Genomic DNA, 11,389 nt, shown 5'->3' on the forward strand with positions numbered 1-11,389 from the left:
AAATTTTATTATTTTACTTTATTTGGAGATATAGCATGGAATAGGCCCTTCGAGCCACACTGCCCAGTAATGCTCCCAACAACCACCGATTTAACCCTAACCTAATCTCGGCACAATTTACTATGACCAACAAACTGGTATGTCTTTTGACTGTGGTAGGAAACCCACACATTCCATGGAGATGATGTACAGCCTCCTTACAAAGGACACCAAGATTGAACTCTGACACCCTGGGCTGTAATACGTTACACTAAACTACCATGAAATCCAAGTCTTCAATCCCCAGACCAGCCAACTCCTGGCCTCCAGTCCCAAGGACATGCAAACTACAGGGACCACTAGCCCTCATTCTTGGGGCTCTGCAGACTTGGGAGCTCTGTCCTCAGATTGCTGGCCCCTGACCTCAGAGTGCTCCGATCTGAAGTCCAACTTCCATGTCCTTCCCTCAACATTTTTTTATATATAAAAACTGCCCCTAACATCTCACTCCCTCATCTTTACCCCTAACTTCATACACTGTCCCCAAAAAAACTATCTTTACAAACCTGAAGAACTGTGAACCACAAACCTAATGCACAGACCCATTGAGAAATGTATGATGATACATTTTGGTAAAAGGAACAATCGTGAAGACTATTATCTACATGGGGAAAAGGTTCAAACATTAGAGGTGCAGAGGGACTTAAGAATCCTTGTGCAAGACTCCCAGAAGGTTAATTCACAGGTTCAGTCTGTGGTAAAGATGACAAATGCAATGTTGGCATTCGTTTCAAGGGGAATAGAACATAAAAGCAAGGAGATAATGTTGAGGCTTTACAAGACACCAGGAAGGCCATACTTGGAGTATTGTTATCAGTTTTGGACCCCATATCTCAGAAAGGATGTGTTGTCATTGGAGAGTCCAGCGGAGGTTCATAAGGATGATTCTGGGAATAAAGGGGTGAGGAGAATCAAACATATGAGTGTTTGATAGCTCACAGGAACTTAGAAGAATGCTGGGGGGGTGGAGGGAAAAGATATTTGAAAACTACTGAATGTTGAAAGGGCTAGACAGGGTTGATTGAGAGGGTGTTTCCTATGGTATGGTGGGGGTATCCAGAGCCTCAAAACTGAGGGGCAACCTTTTAGAAGAGAAGCAAGGAGAAATCTCTTTAGCCAGAGAGTAGTGAATCTGGAACGTTCTGCTACAGACTGCAGCGGAGGCCAAGTTCATGTGTATATTTAAGGCAGAAGTTGACAGTTTCCTGATTGATCAGGGCATAAAAGGATATGGCAAGAAGGTAGGTGTATGGGGTTCAACGGGATCCAGGATCAGCCATGATGGCATGGCGGAACAGACTTGATGGGCTGAATGGCCCGATTCTGCTCCAATCTCAAATGGATATGGTACATCATAGCTTGGCATCCAAGTAACATATAATAAACAAGTAATATTTTTATTTAACTTTGCAAGTCACAACTTAAAACTGGAACATTTACAAAATATTACAAAATTTACAAAGAATGGCTTCCACCTGAAGGAAGATGAGTTAAAGAACACTACAGAGTTCTAGACTCAATATCTAGTGTTCTACTGGATCTCAGAGATGCAGTGAAAATGCAGCAAGATCAGATCAGCCTGTCATACTGGTGCTACTAATATAATTAGCCTCAGAGCCAACAAATGAGAGGAGCTGAAAAGGCCACACAAGCAAGGTACAACATGGCATCAAGGACCAGTGAAACCTTGCCCCAATAACGAAGAAACTTTAAGAATAAGAAATAAATTACAATAACCAGATTGGAGAATTAAATCAGCATTCAGGAGCATAACAGACACATGTGCAGAAGTATTCTATGAATGAAGAAACAAATTACTTACCTTCAAAACTAAACAACTGTTTTATTTGCAAATCACTTTCTGCATGCATAATTGTTCTCATTTGTTTCAAAGGTTCTTCATTATTTGTAGATTCCTGGATTTTTCCTGCTCCATCCTTTAAGGGAATAATTGCCTTCAGTTTCTGCTCCGACTCTTGATCATTTGTGGTGCCATGTATTTCAACTACATCAAAGAAGGGCTTCTTTTCACATCGCCTCCGAGGTCTTCGGCTATTTGCAACATCCTGTGGACAAGTAATGGATTGAAGTTCAATGCTTTGTAGGAAGAAACTTCAAACAATTGCACACAAATGTTCAAAGTAAGTTTATTATCAAGGTATGTATATGTCACCATATACTACTCTGAGGTTCATTTTCTTGTGCATATTCACAGAATACAATAGAATCAATGAGAAACTAGCTACACATACACACACTCAAAGACTGACAACCAACATGTAAAAGAAAAACTTTGCAAATACAAAACTAATTAAAAAAAAGTATATAATATTGAAAATACAAGTTGTTGAATCCTTGAAAGGGCGTCCTTAGGTTGTGGAATCAGCATTAACATCCATTTATTTGATTATCAGTAAAACTTTCCAGACAGGAATGCCCCGATTTTAACTATGGCTTGAAAATAAATAATTTGGTACTTTCCAAAATAAAACAATCTAAAGAAGATCACTCTAAAGAAGATTTCCTTTAGAATAGACAAAGGATTTGTCACAGACTGCAAAACCCCAACAATGACAAAAGAACACATACTTCTTTGACTATACCTAGTCTCCTGTAAAAATGCTATTGCCTTTTCTCAGTTCCTTTATCTCTGCCATATCTGATCCCAGAATGAGGCTATCCTTTCCAGGACATCAGAAATTACCTCATTGTTCAAATATTGGGGGTTTCCCTTCCTCCACCATTGATATTACCCTCACCCGCATCTCCTCCATTGTCCAGACATCTGCACTCATCCCATCTTTGGGCCGCCTTAGCAGTGATGAAGTTCCTCTTGTCCTAACCTACCCTCCACATCCAACATATCTTTCTCCACAACTTGCCATCTCCAAAGGGATCCTACCACCAAACACCTGTGAATGTTTAGGAGTCATCTATTGTATCCAGTGCTCCCAATGCAGCCTCATCATAAAGTGAGGGACCACTTTGTCGAGCATCTCCACACCATCTGCCAAAAGCCAAATTTCCCACTGGCCAACCATTTAATTCCTACTCTCATTATGACATGTTGGTCTATAGCCTCCTCGTGTCACGATGAGACCACTCTCAAGGTGGAGGCAGAACACCTCATATTCCATCTGAGTAACCTCCAACCTGATGTCACAAACATCAATTTCTCCTTCTGGTAAAAAAAATTACCCTCCCCACTTCTCTCTTCCTCTATTCCCCCACTCTCACCTCTTCTCACCTGCCCATACCTCCCCCAGTGCCCTTCCTTCTTCACTTTTTCCCTTGGTCCACTCTGTTCTCCTATCAGATTCCTTTTTCTCTAGCCCTTTCCCACCTGCCTGGCTTCATTCATCACTTTCTAGCTATCCTCCTTCCCCTCCTCCCACCTTTCTACCCCCTTCCTTTCCAGTCCTGAAGGTCTCAGTCTGAAGCATCAACCATTTATACCCATAGATGCTGACGACCAGCATTTTGTGTGTTGGTCTGGATTTCCACCATCTGCAGAATTTCGTGTTAAATGACGAAGGCCGTCTCTAAGCCAATGCTTTCCCCAGCTGACTATTCTGCATCATCCTTCTTGATTAACTTTTAAGTGACAAGAATTCAGTTTTTTTTCTAAACCAAATCTTTCTTCCTTAGTTTCCTCCTTTTCTTTCAAAAGAAAAACCACAAAGCAAAGAAAACCATCTTTTCCTTCAGAACAAATTTATGTCAAAACTTTTAATAACTGACTTTCCTCCTAACCTTTCCAAGAAAGGAAGTACCTTCCCAGCTGATGTGATAAATACATTGCACTGCTCTTACCCTGGAAGCTTATTTTTGAAGGGAGGCAAGAGGTAGAGAAAATACTCAGGACTTATGACCAATAATCAGTAACTTCCTGGAAATGCTCCATTGGATATCATGAGGTTAGGACTAGTTTCAGGAAATTAGCTACCTTCATCCCATTCTACACCAAATTTATTTATTAATCCAATCTCATAATCAAGCATTACAAATGTAGCTATTTGAGAACTGCTCCAACATCAAGACTGTTGGAGTAATTGGTCCTGTAGGAACCTCAATTATTTAGTCAGAAGGTACAGAAACAGGCTATGGACCCACAACTCAGCACCTTTTGCACTAATCGCTGTGTGTCTGTGTGTGTGGGAGTGGGGAAGTGGAGGATCCATAGTAAACTCCTACATACAAATTCCACCCAGACAGCACAGATCACAAATGAACTCAGATTGAGGCAGCACCTCCACTAATAAGAATGGGTCCCATCAAAATTTCAGCTCTAGTGTTTTTCCCCATTACTCAATTATAAAGTTTAAATGTTCTGACTGAGTAAACAGTTTCTGATTAGCTAAATCCTCCCTAGAAGGGGTGATAATTAAAGTGAATAAATAAATTTTTAAGCATTCACATGGCTTTCGTATACCAGCAGAAAATCTGACAAAAATATTTAATCATTATGATCAGAGATTAAGGGAGCTAGGACTTTACTCTTTGGAGAGAAGGAGGATGAGAGGAGACATGATAGAGGTATAAAAAAATTAAGAATAGATAGAGTAGACAGCCAGCACCTCTTCCCCAGGGCACCACTGCTCAATATAAGAGGACATGGCTTTAAGGTAAGGGGTGGAAAGTTCAAGGGGGATATTAGAGGAAGGTTTTTCACTCAGAGAGTGGTTGGTGCGTGGAATGCACTGCCTGAGTCTGCGGTGGAGGCAGATACACTAGTGAAATTTAAGAGACTGCTAGACAGGTATATGGAGGAATTTAAGGTGGGGGGGGGTAAATATATGGGAGGCAGGGTTTAAGGGTCAGTACAAAATTGTGGGCCGAACGCCCTGTACTGTTCTATGTAGACAGTGAGTGGTAGAACTACTTCAGGTACAATTTGTGAGATGATTAATTTCAGTGGCTGAATTAAATCAGAGTAAACACCATAGGAAATGTGTTGTTAGTTTTTTAATATAACAAATATTTTATATCTCGGTCTGCATCTAAAACATATCCTATCTAGCATTATGTGCCATTTGGAACAATGTTATGAGACTTCAAAACATATGTTTATTCGGCCTATAGGGTGCAACGTTAGCTAGTGGTTAGCACAAAGCTATTACAGCTCACAGCATAGGAGCTCAGAGTTCAATTCCAGCACTGTCTGCAAGGAGTTTGTATGTTCTCCCTGGGACTGTGTGGGTTTCCTCCGGGTGCTCCAGTTTCCTCCCACAGTCCAAAGGCACACTGGTTAGTAGGTTAACTGGTCATTGTAAATTATCCTGTGATTAGACCAGGGTTAAGTAAGTGGGTTGCAGGGCGGCGCAGCTTATTGGGCCGGAAGGGCTTGTTCTGCACTGTCTCTAAATAAAATTATACATCTAAAGATACAAGGAAATCCAGGGCATTCACTCTGATATCTGTGAAAATTTCACAATATTGATACTGGGAAGAGTATTAAAGTTACTGGACTCAGGTAAATGAAAATACAAATGATCTAACTGAAAGGCATCATAGTCTTTAACAGATGCATCCTTGACTAAGAGTATTTATTAAAACTACTCAGAGTAGTCCAACACTAAGTATCCTTAACAACGTACTTTTTAGCATTGTGCTTAAATCAGATATTAACAGACTTCCCTTGTCCCAAAGTTGTCACAGGAGGAATAAAAACAAGAATGACCTCCCTACAAAGGAAGAGAAATTATTACAGGTAACCAATAGGAGCAAATATCAAGTTACACAAAAATTGATTCCGTAAAAGGGTAAATCCAGCCTTCGGGCCTACATGATTGAATAGGTCCCTACATACGATCCAGCTGCCCTGAGATGCCATTCCTCTAAAGTAAAAAGTGCTCTTAGTTTTAACTTAAGTGGTTAGCAGAGATGCATTAAAGTTACAAAGGAATTTAAATATAAGGGCAAGAAATTTAAAATGGAGGACTTCAAAACTGGCAAGCCATGTAGAACAGTGAGCACTGATGACAGATGTCAGGGCCAATACAAGAATGAATATAGTTTTGCATAGATTTGTAGCAGGAGTCGTCTAGGATAGCACTGGAACAATAAGGTAAGAGAGCAATGTAGATTGTTTGAAACAAGGGCACAGATGAGCCTAACATCTATGAGAGATGTTACTGAATCTAAAGTTCTTCTCATCGCAAACAAGACCCCAGAACTGTGTAGTTCAGTTTAGGACAGTTACCAACAACTGATCCCCTGAAAGTGGCTACACAGTTTGATAGTGTGGTTGAGAACGCATGCCTTCATTAGTTGAGACACGATTTCAAAAGTTAGGAAGTTATGTTACAACTTTCGAAAACTCTGGTTGGGCCACATTTGGAGTAACGCATACAGTACTGGTTGCCCCTGTATAGGAAGATGTCAAGTCTTTGGAGAGTGCAAAAGTGGTATATCGATTTGAGTGCATGTGATATAATGAAAGATTAGACAAACCTGGGTTATTTTCTCTGGAGGCTGAGGGGATATCCCATAAAGGTTTACAGATTATGAGAGATATAGATAATGGAATTGATTGTTCTGAGGCAAAATTTGCAGATGATATGAAGATAAGTGAAGGGGTAGATAGTGCTGAGGAAGCAATGAGATTGCAGCAGGACAAATTAGAAGAATGTGCAAAAAAAGTGGCAGATGGAATACAGTGTTGGGAAATGCATGATAACACATTTTGGTGAAAAGGAACAATACTGCGGATTATTACCTAAATGGAGAGAAGGTTCAAACATCAGAGGTGCAGAGGGACTGAGGAGTCCTCGTAATCACAGAAGATTAATTTACAGGTTGAGTCTGTGGTAAAGAAGGCAAATGCAACGTTGACATTTATTTCAAGTGGATTAGAATATAAAAGCAAGGAGATGATGCTGAGCTTTTACAAGACACCACTCAGACCACACTTGGAGTATTGCCATCAGTTTTGGGTCCCATATCTGAGAAAGGATGTGTTGTCATTGGAGAGAGTCCAGAGAAGGTTCACAATTGATGATTCTGGGAATGAAGGGGTTAACATAACAAACATCTGGCAGCTTGGGCCTGTACACACTGGAATCTAGAAGGCTGCTGGGCTGGGGGCGGGGGAGAGAAGAGAGAGGATTCTCACTGAAAACTACCGAATGTTGAAAGGACTAGATAGAGTGGACATGGAGACACTGTTTCCTATGGTGGGGTTATCCAGAACTAGAGGGCACGGCCTCAAAATTGAGGGGCGACTCTCTACAACAGAAGGAAGGAGGATTTTTTTTAAAGCCAGAGAGTAGTAAATCTGTGGAATCAGCCATGATGGAATGGTGGAGCAGACTCAATAGGCTGAATGGCCTAATTCTGCTCCTATACCTTTATAGTTGATAGTATCTTTTTCCCAGGGTTGAAATATTGTGTGTGTGTGTGTGTTTTTTTTATACACAGTGTGGGTCTCTGGAAAGCACTGCCTGGGGTGATGGCAGAGGCAGGTACATCAGGGAAATAGTAAGAGATGTCTAGACAGGCACATGAATGTAAGAAAAATGGAAGGACATTGTGTACGGTAGGTAGCAGGGATTAGTTTAATTTTAAATCACTAACTTAATTGGTATGGCACCACATTGTGGGCCAAAGGCCAAGTCCCTCTGTTGTACTGTTCTATGTTCTAAGGGGAATGAAATTGCTAGCTAGGGGAAAAAAATGCAGTGAGAGCCAAGGACAAACAGGCTTAATGTATCCCAAATGCTGAACTGGAAGAATTTCCAGTTTACCCGGCCTAATAGACAGTGGTGGGACAGAGACCTGATACAGAATAGGACATTTTCACCAAATGGATAGAAAATATTTTGTCTTCATACATCTTTGCTGTGGGCGAATGAAATGGGAAAAAAATGAATCTCAAGGATGTATATGGTGACATACAAGTACTTCGTTAATAAATTTATTTTGAACTTTGAATGCAGAGTTTAATTGGGGTAAATATTAAATTATCTGCTTTGTGGCTAAGAATACAAACACAGCAATTTGAAAGACATCACAATGGTGAACTGGCAACTTGGAACTTATTGCCCTGGGTAACAGCACCAGTTAAGAGGCTGTTCCAAGAAACTACCATTGTGCTTCTGGAGTGTTATAAACCCCAAATCACACAAACCCTATAACTTTTCCTTCCTGAAGGCAAAGATGGGAATTTATGAAAATCTGGAGGTACCATTACCACCATTTACTATTAAAAAAATTGCAAAGTTATTTGAATTCCATTTCATCAGCTGCCAAATGTGCAATTCTAACTCTTGCCAGCACAGATCTGAAGTTGCTCACCAAGTAATGTAACCATTTGCTGGAAGTGAATGGAGAAAGATTAAAATTGATGCCATTGTTACTACGGGCCTTTGAGGAGACCTTCAGTGTTTTTATTTGCCTAAGAAAGGAGTACAATAAAAGTACTAGAACTAGAGGTCATGGGTTAAGGGTTAAAGGTGAAATGTTTAAAGGGGAACATGAGGAGGAACTTTTTCACTCAGAAGGCAGTGAAAAGAGTGGAACAAGCTACCAGAAGAACTGGTGAATAGGGGTTCGACTTCAACATTTAAAGGAAGCTTGAAAAGTACATGGATGAGAGGAGATTGAGGGCTATGGTCCAAGTGCAATCCGATGGAACTAGGCAGAATAATAGTTCGATATCGACTAGAAGGGCCAAAGGGCCTATTGCTGTGCTATAGTGTTCTATGACTTCAAAGCTCTTAATCCAGCACTGCTGGGACTTGGGAGCAAGACTGGTAGGTTTTCAGAAGTACTGGATATTAATTCTATTAATTCTATTAATTTTACCTCACTTTTCTTAAAGGTACAAATAGTGTCTCCAGTAAAACAGGTGGATTTAAATGGAACACATGAAAGAGCCCCCCCTAGGTTTAAAGGGAGTTTGGAAAACAGAACCAGGCAAGCCCAACAGTAGATTGAATTATACACTGACAATTACAAATGACACCATAATACACCAATTTCTTTAAACATTCAGTTACCACTACATCATCACCAGCATGTTATACAAAACAGCCAAAAACACGGAGAAGTTCTGTGGTGTCTACATTCTTTAATTTGTGTAACTTCACCTACATCTGTCAGAATTTGCATTGTAGTTGTCAATTACTGAGGGCAAGTGCCAAGACTTTTAAATATTATTAAAGCTTACAAATGAAAGCCAACTGCTCTCTGATGACTACAGGCTTGACCAAGTTTGTTGGGCTTCCATTAGCAAGGCCACATATTTAACAAAACACGTCTTCACCAAAAATCTACAGCTGATCATTTACCTGTTTGGAGATCTTCATATCACGAAATGCAGTGCCATAAGGATTATAGAAGTGTTTTAGCTGCCTGATAAACTTATTCTCATACTTAGTCACAGCAAAAAACTCAGTCTGTTGAAAGACAAATGTGTAGACACGAGGATCGTTCAGGTTCAGCTTCTCAATGATTCCATCAGCCACAATAATGTGTAATTGGGGGATATATCGATGCATTGAATGAAGGATTGCACTGCCTTCAGCTGCAGTAGGGCAATTGGTTAATCTGAGTTTGGCAAAAGACAATGGCCTTACCATCCACTCTTTTCCAGAAACACTGCCATTTGGATGGAAATAAAGCCTCCCCATCACATGTGGTGTTGCTTTCCCATTTATCTGCCATTTGCATCCATTGTACCTATAGCGATAGTTGTCCACTGGAGAGATGTCCATTGCCATGATGTAGTTTTTCTCAGGATCCAGCCCAGAGATAGAATATTCACAGTATGGAAACATAAACCTGCCCCTTTTGGACATTCTCATCTCGGTCCCCAAGTTGTAAAATTTGTCCCAGATGCTCCACTTTTTGAGATAGACCTTGACGTTGCCAGACTTGAGGCAGGATGGTGGAGACTTCATCACGTCACTGTCTTCAAGCTGAAGATGATGGGGAGCGATGGCATCAGTTTCTGTTCCGTCCATGGCGATGTGTGTATGAGTGTGAGTGTGTGCGCGCGTGTTATTAAACTACAGAGGTCTGCGCTTGCAATCCGTTGAGTAGCCTGCAGTTCGCAGCGACGCCTCAATCAATGCACGGCCATGGAGCAGAAAGGAGGGCGAGAGAAGCCCGGCAGCTCCTGGCCGCCGTCAGCCATCACCGAGGCTCAGGCGTCCTCTCCACACTCGGCTCGGCAAGGACATCCTGGAAGGGAAGCAGCAACAACTCCCATTTATATTAATAAAGCGGCGGAGGAATAAATGGGGGATTTAACGCGCTGTTTTCGCGGCGGCCAACTTCACATGGACCGATTCTGCAGCGGGATTTTATTTGTGGTGCTTGCCTGATAAAGAGAGAAGGGAGTCGGGATGCGTTTAGGAACGGCTGTCAGGGCAGATCGTTCGAGGTTCGCAGACAATGGGCGCAGCCGGACATGTGATTGCTCTCCATTGTGGGAGGCGGCCGGGCTGGGGCCCTGTTCTCCCCGCCGGACGAACCAAGCTGGCCCGGGTCCGGTCAAGCCAAACGCAGCCGTGGTTGTCAGAGGTCCCGCGCCCCTCTCACCGCTCATCTCGCCTGTTCCTCTCTCTCAAGTGTTTGGGCAGCCCGTGGGTGGGTGGGAGGGAGTGCGCAGCCGAGGCCCACGCCAGCCCCCATGCATAACCGAACAAAAGGCGCCTCGGCCTCGAGTGGAAGTAGCAGCCTGCCCGCCTGGTTTTCTCCGCTAGCGGGTTGGTGTTGGTAGTAGTGGTTACTCCCGCGCCCTCCCCCATCTCCATCCCAATCCCACCATTACTTTTTCTCACCGCCGCACACGCCAGTCGATTCATTACCTCGGACTAGTCGCAGCCTTCAGCGGGCGCGCTGGCTGTCTGCTTACCCACCCCCTGGGGGCAGCCGCAGGTGTCCGTTCTCTGGCTGTCGAGGTGCTAGAGCCCGCTGCCAGGCCTCTAAATAACACACGCACCGCCCGTCCACACCACGTGACTCCCCACCCCCACCCCACGGACCACGTGGTAGCAAATGGTGGCATCGGTGTTCTGCCTGGCTGAGTTGGCACCGACCTCCCGCTCGTTCGACCCACGCCATTCCTAGAGCTGGCTGGACAGGCATGGCTCCGGGCTGCAACCAACAACCGCTTCCTTAGACGACGAGTTTCCCGCAAGGAATAGTCAACATGCAGTCGCATGTCCAAAGTCTGATCTCTCCCGAACCGCCGACCTGTTCACCCGAATGGAAGTACAGCCAAATTCTATCCATGTAAGACTGCCAGAAACTTTATCCATGCAACAAAGGCTGCCAGCAAACACTTCCCTTTCGCACCGAGATGATGGCCCATACTCAACCACCCCCACCCCCCATTTTCCTG

General features: G+C 42.9%; 1 protein-coding gene across 4 annotated transcripts in view; it reads right to left on the bottom strand.

Moving 5' to 3' along the window:
* The window catches only part of LOC140716569 (uncharacterized), a 123,070-nt gene extending 111,972 nt beyond the window's left edge, over positions 1–11,098 (bottom strand). The window contains exons 1-3 of one of the 4 annotated variants that reach the window (XM_073029404.1): positions 10,854–11,098; positions 9,330–10,224; positions 1,862–2,105 (exon numbers count right to left, since the gene is read on the bottom strand). In XM_073029404.1, the coding sequence (XP_072885505.1) occupies positions 1,862–2,105; positions 9,330–10,004 (919 nt within the window). In that variant the 5' untranslated portion in view covers positions 10,005–10,224; positions 10,854–11,098. Of the gene's footprint in view, positions 1–1,861; positions 2,106–6,757; positions 7,437–9,329; positions 10,225–10,853 lie in introns of those variants that run through there. The other 3 variants (XM_073029403.1, XM_073029405.1, XM_073029406.1) reach the window with 3 other exon arrangements.
* Between the last annotated feature and the right edge of the window lie 291 nt (positions 11,099–11,389).

Source organism: Hemitrygon akajei, chromosome 25, assembly GCF_048418815.1.
Source record: "Hemitrygon akajei chromosome 25, sHemAka1.3, whole genome shotgun sequence".
Classification (NCBI taxonomy): domain Eukaryota; kingdom Metazoa; phylum Chordata; class Chondrichthyes; order Myliobatiformes; family Dasyatidae; genus Hemitrygon; species Hemitrygon akajei.